The sequence below is a fragment of the Centruroides sculpturatus genome, unplaced genomic scaffold (genome assembly GCF_000671375.1).
Source record: "Centruroides sculpturatus isolate CEXI.00-Female unplaced genomic scaffold, Cexi_2.0 scaffold711, whole genome shotgun sequence".
NCBI lineage: Eukaryota > Metazoa > Arthropoda > Arachnida > Scorpiones > Buthidae > Centruroides > Centruroides sculpturatus.
The window spans coordinates 18131-33486 of record NW_019384941.1 but is presented as its reverse complement, the minus strand read 5'-3'; the positions used below and the strand labels follow the sequence as shown (position 1 = coordinate 33486).

Below are 15356 nucleotides of genomic sequence, written 5' to 3'. Positions count from 1 at the left end.
AATGATGGCATACTTCCCATTGCATCCACACAGTAAGAAGAATGCTTTGGAAAGATCATATGCAAGGCTGGCAGGAGAACTGGGATCAACACAGGAGTCAGTTGCTCACAAATTGTTTCCGAATATAAGTGATTCTTTGATAAATGGATCACTCCTAACCATAAGATCACCCAGTTTTTTACCAATCACGACTGCTTTTATAGTACCAGGTTGTTCAATAAGTTTTGTCATTTGATATGAGATGGCGCTATTAGGATCATCACTTTATTGTTTATGAAATAGTACTACTATTTCATAAACACGTGTCAAGTTTCAAGTAGATCCGTCAACTCATTGTATATTTGCAGCTGTTCAAAGTCAATGTGTCACTGTATTTTTTTACAATGGAAAAAATTGAATATCGTGCAGTGATAAAATTCTTATTTTTGGAAGGTGTAGCACCAAAACAAATTCATGAACAATTGTTAAAAGTGTATAAGGACTCTTCACCTTCAATCAGAATAGTAGAAAGATGGATTGCTGAATTTAAACGTGGTCGTACAAGTCTTGAAGATGATGCACGTGAAGGACGTCCAAAAAGTGCATCAACACCAGAAATCGTAGCAAAAATACAGCATGTGGTTTTGGAAGATCATCGATTAACTGAGAGAGATTTAGTAGAAGCCCTAGAGATTTCGTTAGGCAGTGTGAGCAATATTTTGGCTGAAGTTTTGGGTTACAGAAAGCTGTGTGCACAATGGGTGCCGCATTCGCTAACTATGGAACAAAAACACATTCGAATGCAACTTTCTCAGCAACATTTGAAGCGTTTTAGAAAAGATAAAAAGGATTTTGTGCATCGTTTCATCACTATGAATGAGATTTGGGTCTACCACCATGATCCTGAATCAAAACAAGAGGCTAAGGAGTGGTGTGAACCCGGTACTTCGGCTCCGAAGCGAGTTAGGGTGCAGAAATCGGCCAAGAAGGTGTTAGCATCAGTTTTTTGTGATGCAAAAGGAATTTTGTTTGTGGATTACCTCCAAACTGGTAAAACAATAAATTCAGATTATTATTGTAACCTTTTGGACCAGCTGGATGTAAAAATTCGTGAGAAAAAACCTGGTTTAAAAAAGAAAAAAATCATTTTTCATCAAGACAACGCACCCTCTCACACAGCTCAAAAAACCATCTCAAAAATCAGTAAATTAAAATACGAACTGTTGCAACATCCTCCCTATTCACCATATTTAGCTCCCTCTGACTTCTGGCTGTTCAAAATAGTTAGGCCAGGCCCACAACTAGGAAAACTGGATAGTCGGGGACAGGGGCCCAATGTATCTGGGACAAGCTGCCTGTGAAAACTTTCTGTGGTTTTTGACCACCCAATCCCGGGTGGTCAAATTCCTTGGAGTGGTGGTAGGCTGATGATTTAATAATTTTGTCCATTCGACTGTCAATATCTGTACTTTAATTAATACAGGTGTGATGAATAACAGTGGTTCAAAAAACTGAAGGAATTTTTTGAAAAATGTAATTTTCATTTCTACTTTACATTACTAACAATTAAATGCATTTAGAATTCTCTCATCAGTCAATGCAGAAAAATTCATTTTGCTGTCAATAATATAAAATACAAATTAATAAAAGAATTGCTGTTTCAAGCCCCAAGTTGATATCAGCATTAAAAAAAAATCAACAAACAGAAAGGTTTAAATTCTTATTAGAAATTTAACACAAAGCCTATAACAAGACAAAACGATAAAAATATGAAATTATAAATAATAAGAAACAGTCTCTAAATTTAAATTAAATGCCAGTGTAGTGCAGGCACAGCACAGAACTTAATATAGCTCGCTGAAATCAGCCTACTTCCAGGTTGCATACAATTGGGAGTTGTATCAGTTCACTGAGACTATTGCATTTAACATTTTAGCCCACGCACTATGCCAGCTTCAAGTAGCCTATTCAGCCATTTGTGGAGTATTCAATGATATGTAGTTTTAGGGGAAAGTGGTTCACCCCTGGGCATTCATTTTGGTGTTCATTGTAGCTCACACAAAAGTATTGTTAATACATGTGGAGCATTGGTTGAGGTGAGCAATAGCTTGCTTTGACTAACATGGAGAGTAGAGAATAGACAGTACACTGGTTCATCATAAAAACTGACCTTTGGAAATGAATATCTCATGATGGTTACACACACAGATATCATTCCACTGACTTTTTGGTTAGTTTTTACAATCCTACAACCTAGTCAATGTCATACTTCCACTCTTTGTATGAGATTTTGTTCATGAAAATTACAAGTTGTTTTAAATTTGCATATAAATACGCTCAATTGTATGGAGTTGGTTACTGTGCATGCATGGTTGGTATAATTTGATTGAATTTTAATTTATTTTTTTGCAGAGTTTGTATATGTGAGATTGAAGTTTCTATTTGTGACTTTTTCAAAGTGAATTATAGTTATGGCTATCTGTAGGCATATTTGCAAACTGTAGACCTTTTTATGCTGTTGCATGGTAAATAAAAAGCTCAGATGAGAGGATTTCTTTGGATGTGAAATTTGCTGTGAAAATGGGTCTTTTGTGCTTCCAGTAGTATTTGTGAGAAGTGTAATAGGAAGCGGTCTTGAAGCCACCAGTAGACTTAAAATATCCTGTTTATCATTGTAAGTTTTACTTGCCTTTTTTTTTCTTTACTGATTTGTAGTTTAAGTTTAGCCCACGTGACTATGTCAAGTTCAAATAGCCTATGTGACTGTTCATGGAGTACTTGATGTTATATAGTTTTACAGGAATGAGGTTGCTGTGAGTCACAATAGAAAGCACTGAAGTACATGACTACATGCAAAGCATCAATCAAGGTGAGTGATAGCAAGCCTTAACAACACAAAGCATGGAGAATAAATAGGTAGTATACTGGTAAACAGAAAAAACTGATCTTTGAAGGTAAATATCTTGTAAAGGGTCGCACATATAGGTATGGTTCCTTTTGACTTTTTTGCTTGTACAGAGGCAATTTTGGGGGTGGGAAACCTCTCCTTTAGAGTTCACATCTTACCATTACATGATCTTGGAGAGAAAGCACAGAGAACTCTCACTCATGTGCATTACCTTCTTTTTACCTAAGTCTCGTACGTAGACTGGAAGTGGCTTGTGATGTAGGGGAGGTTGTAGTATTGTAAAAAATAATCAACCTTTGTGAACTCTGAATGAGGGAGTTCACATCTTAACTTTACAATTGTGCATATACAGTAAAACTTCCCTAACATGAAGCTCCAAGGACCAGGAGAAAACTTTCAGTTACAGACAATTCAAGTTAAAGAACAAGAGAGTAAAAAATGTCTATTCTGATTTGTATCTATACCTCTCTTGCATTATATGAAGAATCTTTGATGGTTTTTTTTTTTAATCAGCCAGTGTAATGCCTTTCAGCAAACGTTCAACATAATTAATGAAATAGAACAATTCTGCAGGTACCATACATCTTGTTGAGATAAAACAAGGGGCTTTTTGGACCAGAACGTCGTCTGAAAATTGGCATTGGAGAGTAGATACCACTAACTCTCCGAAAATTTCACCAAAATCTGATAATTATAATCACATTGGATAGAATAAATATTAAAATTCTAGTCGGGGAAGTCAAAAGTAACATAAATCAGTTTTGGGAGACCACGAAAACTTCAACTCGGAAATAAGAAGTGCGACTCACAGCAACCAATTAACTGGTGTGAAAAGGTTAACATTTGAGCGATGAACGTTTCCATAACCCCTTCCAGGCTCTTCTTCGGACTTCTTTTCATTTCAAAACAGGCTGGCAGTTAACATTCGAATATAAAATCAAACGGTAAGAGATTTCGAATACCATATGCATTCCCCATAAGTTACTGTTCGATTTTATATTTGAACGTTAACTGCCAGCATGTTTTGAATTAAAAAGAAGCCCGAAGAAGAGCCCAGAAACGGATTACGAAAACATTTGTCATGCAAATGTTAATCGTTTTCACACCGTTTAATTGGTCGCTGCGAGTCACACTTTTTATATTCATCCTGGCACATTGCAAAGTTAAGTATTCGAGTCGGAGATGTTTAATCCCTACACCGTTCCGCCAAGACCTACCGAGTGCTTCGTTTTCTTCAAGTTACAAACGTTCCAGTTAGAGAAGTTTTACCGTAACTATAAGCACAACACACTAAAAATCTAGTCTGGATGACGGATAAAGATATTTATTTTAAAGCAGTGGTTCCTTAAGTGGGGAGTGAGTAAATCTGGGGGCAAAAAGGAGCAAGTGGGCAGCAGGGGGCGCTGGAGGCAGGCTACCAAATGTATGTGAAGGTTGGCATCACCGACCACCTTTCTCTTTCCTCTGTTAAATTGGTAAGAAGAAACATTGTGTTTTATGGTTTCTAGACATGGAGGATAATGTAACTTAAAGTAACTTATTTGTAGAAGACAAAGTCACTTTAATTACAAAATAATTTTGTTTTTATGTGTAATTATGTTACCAAATGCACATTAAAAGCCCCCAATACCATATCACAGTGTAAAATATATCTATTGAATATAATTAAAATAAATGCTTACCAATCAAATTTTCCGATTTGATCTTCGTATAACGAAACACTAAACTTAATTTTTATAATAAGAAAGAAGCTTATAAAAAACAAAAGCCTAAATTTCTTAACTTCGATCATTGCAGACGAACATAAACTCATGTATCAAAAATGGCGACGATGTAGTGTAGCGCCATCTTTCTAATATTATAATTTTAAATATTTTTTATTAAATTTATAACATAATTTTTTTTTAAATTACGATAAATTTTAACTATTTATTATAAATACGAGTAAGTGAAATAATAATTTAATTTATTTAATTAATAATTTCAATTTATTTTTAATTGTAATAGTTGGCAACACTTAAAAGCTGTTTACATCGTGGTTCACACGTGGTTAGTTACAAGATGTGGTTTGCGAGGATTTTGTTGAGATGTGAACGACAGATCAGATTTTTTTCTAGTCCAGACAGTTCACAAACGAGAAGAGTGCCCAAACTTTATTCAGATTATGAAAATTTAATGAAGTTATCTCCTGTTCAGCCTGCTTCGCCACGTTTATTAAAGGTTTCTATTATAGGTGAACCAAATTCCGGAAAATCTACACTAACGAATCGATTGGTCAAATGGAGAGTTTGTTCTGTTTCAAAGAAGGTTCATACAACAAAACATAACACATCAGTTGTAATGGTAGACGGAGATACTCAAATAGTTTTCTTGGATACACCAGGATTGGTTTCACCTGAGCATGGAAAGAAACATAATTTAGAACATTCTCTTGTTGTAGATCCCGAAACTTCTATCTTGCACGCTGATGTAATTGCTGTTATTGTCGATGCTTCTAATATTAATACATCCAAGCAATTAAGCAAAGAGTTGCTGAAACTACTACAACAAAATTCTAATAGAAAATCGTTCTTAATTTTGAATAAGGTCGATAAAGTTAAAATAAAACACGATCTCCTAAAAATATCTCGTACTCTAATTGGTGAAGAAGAGAAAATAGTTATTCCTAAAAAAGATAAAATGAATTTAAATGTATTATTCCAAGAAACTGAGAGAAAGCTAAGTAAAGAAAAACCTACAGCTGATGAATTAACAGAGATGAAAGGCTGGAAAAATTTTTCTAAGGTGTTTATGATATCGGCATTAACTGGTGATGGAGTTGATGATATTAGAAATTATCTTTTCAGTTTAGCATATCCGAGTTCGTGGATTTATCATAGTAGTGTCGTGACTAATCAGTCGCCCGAAGAAATTGCGATTATGACCATTAGAGAAAAATTGTTGAATCATCTTCCTAAAGAAATACCATATAATCTTGACTTGAAGTTGGAAATGCTTGAAGAGACAAATGAAGGTTTATTAAGAATTGCTGTATTAATTATTTGCCCACGAAAAAGTCAGGTAAAATTAATAATTGGAGGAAAAGGTAAAATTGTGTCTAAGATTTCAGATGAAGCGAGACAGGATTTGGCTAATACTTTCAGATGCAATGTATCTTTGAAATTAATAATTAAACATAAAGATTCAGAATAAAAATTTGAAATTTTGTTATTTATATTATGTGTACAGTTAAAAACAAAAAGAACTGCTCTATCAGCTGATATGAGATTGCATCAATTCTGTTGTTAGTGATAATAATATGTATAAGTAATATATCAAATTATTTTATAATTTTAAAATAAAATGTATAAAAATATACCAATGAATTATTATATAATCCCTGACAAAATTTCCTATCTAACTGTAAGCTAAACAAACCATTCNAATGTGCTCAGGTCAAATCTGAAATCAGCATTTTTAATTTTAATTCAATATATGCTATCTTACATTAGTATTTTAGTCAAACTGCATGTTACCTTATCCTTTATACATCACTTTCATCCACCTTTTGCTTATATATGTATGCACATGCCTAAGTGCCCTTAAGTAGTTTAGTAGATAAAGCAATTGAACACTGGTAGTTGATTATAAATTTGTGGAGTTTCTGGATTTTTTTCACATGTCTAATGTCTAAATAGGGGGCCAGTTTCCCTATAGAGAGCCTTCTTGGCTGATTGCCTTATCTAACCCACTAGCTCAAACCAAATAAATATCACTTAGCCTTATAGGAAAATAATTTAGAATAAGTAAAATTGACAATTGATATTAAAAGGTACAATAACTTTGTCTTGCTATTCAAGTATATACAATAATATTCCACAAAAATTCAGGTTAAACAATTTAAAAAGATTGCAAAATAAACTTGTAGGAGGACAGGAATATATTCTTACGATATGCTAGAATCTCTTATAACATATGAATAAAATGAATATCTTTAAATAATGCTAATGTTCTTTTAATATTTAAAAATATTTACTATTTGTAAAAAATTAGTAATCTAATAATCAAAATTTATGTGGTCTTTGTACTTTCTTTAATTAACTTACATCTAATGATTCCACAATATCAAATACTCAACTTTACCTTTCTGCTTAAACTAGAGCCAGTAACAATAAACCAAATAGAAAGGACTTAGTGCTTTCAGACTTTACTCATTCATTTTTAGATTCCAAATCTTACTATTCTAACTCCTATTCCAATATTCTTTCTTTAGAACATATCTTTAAATCTAAATGCTTTCCTGTTCAATCTAAAATGGCTCTCCATTTCTTTCCATTTTAGATTCTGCTTTCTTTACTTTTTGGTGTTTTTCTTTTACTCTTACCATTTCCATTTCTACTTGAATATGTTATATTGCTGAGTATCATGTTCTCAATCCTTCTTGTCTTTTGATGCTCACTTATCAGCTTTGCTAAATTCTGTCTCATGGTTTTGATGCAAAATTTTTAATGTTCTACTAATATCTGGTAGGCACACCTTCCTCTTAAAAACACCATCTTTTTATCAATCTTTCTCCCAATCCTCTGCCAACTCACATAGTGGACCAGTATTCTTTTATTCTGGTCTTTGTTTTATTTTGTTGCAAATGTTTTACTATCTTCTCATTCTTATTACTCTTCAAACAATGACTCTTTTAAACTCTTAATTAGGTTTACCTCTTTCAAATCTTCCATTTTTGATGTCATTACTGCTCTTTGCACTATGATCCCAAGTGTTGCTGTGATATATTTTTTTGCTAGAGTATATCCTTTTTTAGTATATTGACATCACATACTCATTCTCCTCCCTAATTGTAATATCCAAGAAGTGTACCAACACCTTTAATCTCTGTTCCTCCCAGATGGTAACTTAAAAGTTGTATAATTTTATACTTGTTGGCATTTACAATGTGTTTTTATATGCACATTTTATACACATTGTAAATGTGTATAAAAACTACAGAATAAAAAGTTCCATTACATTTGAAATAGTTTAATTATGCTGAGAACATGTTAAAATTTATACTTTGTTCCTAGACAAAGAAACATTACATAAAATACTATTACCATGAGCATCTGAAAGAAATTTTCCAGGGGGATAACCTTGGAGACATAATTACATCAATAAATTTTTATTTATTTAATTAATTTTTGGGGGTTTCTCACAAGTAGATTATAGATTACATCAATACAAAGTATCCTGCGTTCAAGGGTGTAAGATTGCATATCTCAGTCATTTTTAGGATTATAATTTGTGAAATTTGATCCCAGAGAAGGCCAATTGCCCCATTTGTTCCCCTCTGCAGAGGCCACGTGTATTACAATTTACATTTTTGCTGCATTCCAGCTGTGCTTTACTGAACAATGCTGAAATCATTAAACGCTGGTTGGCAGTGGTCACAGATTTGTGCCTCAAAAACAGAATTTGAGGTTGAGGCTGAAACAATAACCACTTGGAATTTTTCAAGAATTTCATAGCGTGTCTCACACCTAAATAAAGGCCAGTTTCTCATAGAAGTCCTCCTGGGAGGCATTTCCCTTGATAGATTGCTAATGTGTTGAGTTACCTTATTCCATCAATCCTTCCAACATAAAGTTGGTAGTTGTCAAACCAGATTAAACCACTTTTAGGGAGAGACTGTTTTATTTGTTGTAAATTGTTAACTGCAGACCTGGAGCATTGGGGCAGACTCCCCTATAAATGGTTTCAAAGTGGTTTAGTCTGGTTTGACAACTGCCAACTGCCAACTTATCTTGTAAGGACTACAATCCTCACTGCACAATGCTAGAATGCATCGTTGTCCTTGAATCATATCCAATAAAATATCAACCTTTCACTTTTTTTTATGATGGAAAATACATTGAAGTTTATTTTATTGGCACTTATTTCTTTTGCTAAAAGTGGAAAAATTCCATAATTTGAGCAGAAAGTCTTGTGCCATTTAACTTTAATATCGCGCTTTTTCTATAATAAAGAAGGCCGGTTAAAATGGCACACTATCTCCCTGGAGAACCCGAGATCGATTCTGTAAGGATCAAAAAATCCCAGGAGTGTATTGGGGTTGGTCACTTACCACCGGCCTCTCACATTGTCAGCCGATTTCAGAGACAACGTTTAAACGCCGACAACAGTTTAGAGATAGTGTAGACCGCGGTTCAGAAAAATTTTATTGCAGAGACGGCATTTCTCGCTTGCCACAGTTTAAACAGCGATTAGAAACAAGTTATTTGACCTACTTTCTAGACTCCCTCGATAGCAAGTTTAGACACAATTTTATTTCAGTAGAAGTCGCCATATTCATTTGTTGGTCGCAAAGTTTATGTTATAATGGATATTGTTCATTTAATAAATCTCGTAAACGAGACGAATCAAGAAAATCATTCATCTCGACAATTAAGAAGACAGAAAGGATAATAGGAAATCGGAATAATCCTTTCAGAAAACGAATTTCGAATTCGATATAGATTTTCTAAATCTGGATTCGTTCGTATTTTAAATCGTATTGACGACAAAATCGAAGAGGATTGCCATTAACTACGGAACAACAGTTGTTGACGACATTACGATTTTATGCCACTGGAAGCTTCCAGAGGGTAGCCGGTGATCGAGTTCACGTCCCCAGATTACGATCCGTTCTAACCTTTCTTCTCAACTGTAGGATAATTTTTTATAACTTCCGCGAGGACACTTTTTTCTTCGGAAAAATTCCGGCATGATTTGAACACGTTGTTCGTCGCCATTTTTTTGACGTCATAAACGAATGACCTGATTGATTAAACGACACCCGAGAGAGGGGAGTATCAGCGAAGAAAGTAGAAAGTAAGAGCTAACGTTTTGCCGCGATTCGTTTAGATGGCGTTCTGAAATAGACGATCGTCGTCTTTGCAACGCATTTTAAACCGCGGTTCAGCCAGCCAACGTCTAGGTGCCGTTCGGCTGTTAAACGTCGTTTAACGTAAACCCTGTCTTTGCTATCGGCTGTGTGAGTCTGGCCGAATCCACGAGGGACTATGTAGAAAAGGCTCTGTTACTGCTTACAGGGCGGAAAGAAATTCAATTATCGCGTGATACGACCTTTACATTGTCAGGGGAGGCCCGAGCAAGGTTTTCAGGTGGTGCGAGATCTCATTGTGGCGCCACCCTATAGAGACTAAACTGTACATAGAGATTAAAAAAGATAACATACATTTTTTACATTATTAATAACTTCGAAAGATTAGTATAGTAGTAGTATTGATGAGAAACAATATTTGTTTGAAAAGGTTAACAGTCCACAACGTTAAATGCGATTTTCACGCTATATATGTATACCTTTGAAATGCGCACAACCCAGCTCACTGCTGTATACAATTTATTTTGGCTGGTAGGGTTAAATAGTAATAAGGTAATTTTGGGTTTTATTTTTTGAGTAGATAATCTTTCGTTGCATTTTCTGCGCCCACCTATGACAGGCCACCCCTGTATATTGTGTTTAATAATGGCCTAGCACAATCTAACGCCTCTATCGCGCGGATTATTAAAAAAATGAGTAATTATATACAGGTTTAATCGTATTTAACGTTACTTTTAATTTTAAAATACAAAATTCATGACAATTTCTTGTGTTTTTGAAGTGATTTGATGCAAAATCAAATTTAAAAACCAAAAATGTTTACAGAGATAATTCATTTGTTCTGATGATTCTTTGTAATTACATTTATGATATTCACCAAATTGTTCTTCACAAATAATTTCAGAATAATTCTTATTATCTTTTCTGTTTTAACTCTTCTTTGTCTTTTCGTGTTCAAACATTCAATGGACTTTGATAAGGTTGTATTTGACGTTGCTGATTATTGAGAAATTCCAAACATGCAATTCGCAGCCGAATTGGACACGAATTGAGTGTAAACGTTGATCAACAATGGACAAAATCGGTGAATAATCGAGGATAGAGATTGTAAGGAATGGACACAATTGGGGAGAGTCTAGATTCGAGAAGACACAATTGAAAGTCAAAACTCGAAGAATCTAAAATCTGTGAATATAAAATGAAAATAATCAAGATTTTTATTAAAAATATTCAATTACTTAACCTCTATTTCCATATTTGCTAAAATACAGGGAATTGTTTTACGAGATTAGTACACCTCCAGAATATATTCTTGTCCATACTTTGACAAGTTGTGTTTAATTTATAAACTGGGAGCGCAAAATCTCCCAAGTTTTGACACAAAATAAAAATAAAAAAATGTTACGATAAAAACTTACCCGATACGAACTCGGACTAAATCAAGCAGATAGATCTTATGCTTGATTCAAAGATGGAAGCAAACGGAGCCTTATTCAAACTGGAGATACTCGGTTTCTCTCCACTAGAGGATTTGATCCCGGGATCTCGAAAATCGGGATCCCGGGATCCCGACCACTTTTCAGTCCCAAAATTTTCGGGATTAAGTTTTCCTAATCCCGAGATTTTCGGGATTGACATCATTTTAAAAAAGTTGCAAAATAGACTGCATGAAGCGAAACGTTCAGTGCCAGTGCTTTTAACAGAATTGCTTGCCTATCATTTTAATATAAAATACAAGAAATTTTATTCCAAGCAAGCAGCAGAAATTAACCTAGCGGGCTTGCGATGCTTGCTTGGAATAAAACTTCTTGTATTTTGAACTAAAATGATAGGCAAGCAGTTCTCACTGGGTTACTTGGTAATATACTTCATTTTTGTATTTTTGAATTTTCGCGGGCGCCAATCGATTTTCTGGCGCAGTCGAGAGCACTACTCAGTGCGTTTTACCTGTCAATGTGTCAGCCATCTTGTTTTGCCAGTGTGGTTAATATAGACCCGACGCCTCTCGCTTAGGGGGGTCGACCTTAGGTGAAAAGGTTACGACCCCCGCCTTGCCCGTGATCTGTCAGGATGATGCGAGAAAGTCTTTTTACGTTTGGGAGTAGTGGTTTGCTGGATGCTGAGAGACTCACACAGAGACCGAATTTACAAAATTAACGTGTTTATTTTTAGAAAGGCATGCTTACAATGATCGAAACAATCGGGATTGTAGCCTTTACTCCTACAATCCCGATCTGTGTCGACCGGACTGTTTTCTTCCAACCTCCCCGTGTCCTCGAAGCTATAACTAGAACGGGCTTATAAGTATTTACTAACGATTCCTCCAACTTCCATCAAACCTAAACGCGTTTTCTCAGCAGCTGCATATATGTGCAACAAATTGAGAAGCAGACTTGGTGATGAGACACAGGATGCGTTGTTATTTCTCAGATCATATTTTCGCAATTCAAATTAGAATGTTCCTATTAGATTAGTTTTCTTTATATTTAAGAAAAATGTGACTGATTAATATTATTTTTAAATACTTTTTGCTAAGAAACTTATCTTACTACCTACTTACTAGGTTGCTATATGAAAGTAGTCTATTTAGTCGATGTTAAGAGAGATTTTTGTTAATTTTCAACGTTTATTTGCATAGTTTGTTACATAAAGGTTTTTTCAATTTATGTGAGTTTAAAGAGATCTCAGTGATGCTTAAAAAAGAATAAATTTAACATGAAGACTGAGTGATTTTAAGTCTGGTTAGTCTGACTCTGAGTCTGATTAGTTAGAGTGATTAAATTAGCTAGGTGTATACTGTAAAATATGTTGATTTTTGTCTAAATTTTGATTTGATTTCTGTAAGATTTTCTTATTTTTTATTAACCCTCAATACCGAAATAATCCCGGGATCCCGGGATTGACTAAGTATAATCCCGAAATCCCGGGATTAGAAATAAGGACCGGGATCGAATTCCCTACTCTCCACTCTTAACACCTTTCCACACTTTCTGTACGGATCTGAATGTGGAAAAAACAGTATAATTACTTACTACAATTCTATCAAAACATATTGAGAGCGCTTTATCGAAGTACAGTACAGCTGTATTTCTATTAATTGACTTTAAATGTAGTAATGAATCAAACTAAGAATATAATATCCTCTACTAATTTATTCTGAATGTAATTCTGTTTTTAAACGAAACAGAAAACGAAATGAAAGAACGAAATGCTTCGTTCTTTCATTTCGTTGAATTAGAAATGATTCTGGCTTGGTAGACAAATATACTGACAAGTTTCGTTACAGCGCCAAATAATACTAAAAGTTGTGCCATTCTCATGAAATCACGAAGCATTCAAACTCAAATCCCTTGTGTATATCTTAATATTGTGTATGGTTGTTGGTGTTTGAAGTACTTCGGTTTAGCACCACACTCGATTTAATGAGAATTTTAGAGTTAAACGAATTATGGAGCTAAATCAATTACCTTTTGACTGGTTTCCATACAGCCTTGAAGAAAGATCCGACTGTTTTGAATGCCTTTGTATCTCCATATTCACGACTGTTGGAATATTCACGAGGATTTTTCACGCAATCCTTGTGCTTCGCGAGCCCTTTATTTATTCTGATTTTTGTTGGAGGAACCATAACATTATTATTGAGTCCACGATCCTCCTCGTCTTCAACCAATCGCTCACTAAACGCGAAAATAAAACATTTAAAATTCAATAAATATGCAATTTTGAAACCAAATATATGAAACTTCATCAATAAACATTTATAAAAATTTTATCTAACTCCTCCCAAAATTTCCCGCGAGATAAGCAAACTATTGTTTATTAAAGTTATTACTATTTATTGGAAATGTAGGGCCTCCCTAAATTCAAAGTTGTTTGTAGAATTCATTACAATATGTAATTCTTATCGCCGAGATTCTTCGGTATAGTGCCAACTTGATTTAGTACCAATGTCAGACACTCTATAGAGCTCTGATTATACATAATGATAGAATATGCCATACAAATACGAAGAGATATAAACAGTAATATAGTTTACCTGTTAAAACGATGGCACGAGGTCTGGTAAAATGGCCGAATTCTCTTCAAAGCCTGTTTATAAGCAGGATTAATATGATTTTTGAAGATGGACTTTCCAAATCTACTTTGTACGGGTTCCTCCTGCTTCAAGAAGCCTTTCTTCTTGTCACGAAATCTAAAATGATCCAAATCGTTTGGATTCACCAACCCCGCATATCCATTCAATCTCGCCCTGAATATGCAAAGAAAAAATTCATAAAACAATAAATATTTAATTAATTCCGAAACATTTCTCCTAATTTTAAAATAAAATGTATAAAAATATACCAATGAATTATTATATAATCCCTGACAAAATTTCCTATCTAACTGTAAGCTAAACAAACCATTCCTTAGAGCCTCGTGCTTTTAAATTTATTTTTGAGAGAAGAAAAAGATCTTTACACATCACATCTTAAGGCCTCAATAAGCCTAAATACGCGCTTGATATATGATTATAGAACAAGATATATTAAATATTAACGACCTTAAGTGTGAAGAGGCCCTAAACTATAAGTTAACGAGCAATTATATATTGTAACATGGTCAGAATGCCGGGCTTCAAATGTTAATCATATTTTTAATTTATTTAATTTAAAATATATGCTGTCCAACTCAAATTAGTAGTGGCTTGCCCCTGTAAATCATACTTTCCTGCTAGCAATAGAGTAGTGATATCTAATTCCTTTTAGGGGAAAACATTTGAATTGAAATAACGTGAATTCCGGTTTATACCGAAAGTTCGTATATATTTCGGGTTTCCTGCTCCTAAACTTTCTACTTGTGGACTCGACTCTCCAGAAATATCGAAGATTCGAAATCTTTACATTAAATTGAATTAATTAAAATTTTCACAGAGAAATTTTTCTTTAAACCCATTAATTTTTCGAATGAATCTCTTATTTGAATAAATGCCAAATAAAATGTGAAAAATTTCTTATCCTAAAGGTCGAGGCAAGGGTCGATAATCGCCAGAATCAAAGAACATTTTGCAATAATTCTCGAAAAATCGCACTCTTAACAATAGAAAGAGCAAAAACAATGAAAGATCAATTGTTGAGTTTCTTTGTTACTCATTAATCTGAGAGGATAGGATATTTTATTACTTTATTTTTTGGTCTAATTTTTTGTGTGGGGCACGATTTTGTTCACCCTGTTTGAAGCTTAATGATTCCTGCGCTTTTTGTCGAAAATTTATGAAATTTTGCAGGTAAGTTTGTTCATTACGGGACTTTTTATTTCTAAACTCTTTCCGCTCTGTGGGCACTAAGAGAGCCTCTTTTAGCATGCCCATTATGGGTTCGGCCAGGTCCATAATGGGGTGGCCGGATGGTAAAGGACGGAGCCCGACATTTTCAGACAGACCACCCCCAAAAAATTCCTGAGGATTTTTCGACCTGTCTGGATTCGATTCCGGGTTCCCCAGGGAGGTAGGCTGCCACCTTGATCGCTCGGCCATCTGGCCGGCTCATTAGGGGGCTTGATGCTATTAAATTTTAGTGGTTAAAGATGAAGGGGGTGAGGAGATGAAGGGGATCGTGTGTATCTCCAGTAGGGTCGGAC

At 34.5% G+C, this 15356-nt stretch overlaps 2 protein-coding genes and 1 long non-coding RNA gene across 3 annotated transcripts in view; 1 reads left to right on the top strand and 2 right to left on the bottom strand.

The window, feature by feature from the left end:
* LOC111632124 (ER membrane protein complex subunit 1-like) overlaps positions 1–4728 on the bottom strand; it is a 40837-nt gene extending 36109 nt beyond the window's left edge. The window contains exon 1 of the mRNA XM_023376489.1: positions 4570–4728. Within this exon, the coding sequence (XP_023232257.1) occupies positions 4570–4700 (131 nt within the window). The 5' untranslated portion in view covers positions 4701–4728. The remainder of the gene's footprint in view (positions 1–4569) is intronic.
* Positions 4729–4928: 200 nt separating this feature from the next.
* Positions 4929–6227, top strand: LOC111632133 (GTPase Era, mitochondrial-like). The gene has a single exon (XM_023376504.1). It carries the CDS (start codon positions 4949–4951, stop codon positions 6077–6079), a length of 1131 nt encoding a protein of 376 aa, XP_023232272.1. The 5' UTR covers positions 4929–4948; the 3' UTR covers positions 6080–6227.
* A 4122-nt stretch (positions 6228–10349) lies between these two features.
* On the bottom strand, positions 10350–14796 carry LOC111632123. The gene is made up of 4 exons (XR_002757812.1): positions 14082–14796; positions 13774–13986; positions 13205–13414; positions 10350–10922 (listed from the first exon to the last, which is right to left on the bottom strand). It is a non-coding gene; the product is annotated as an uncharacterized LOC111632123 (long non-coding RNA).
* Between the last annotated feature and the right edge of the window lie 560 nt (positions 14797–15356).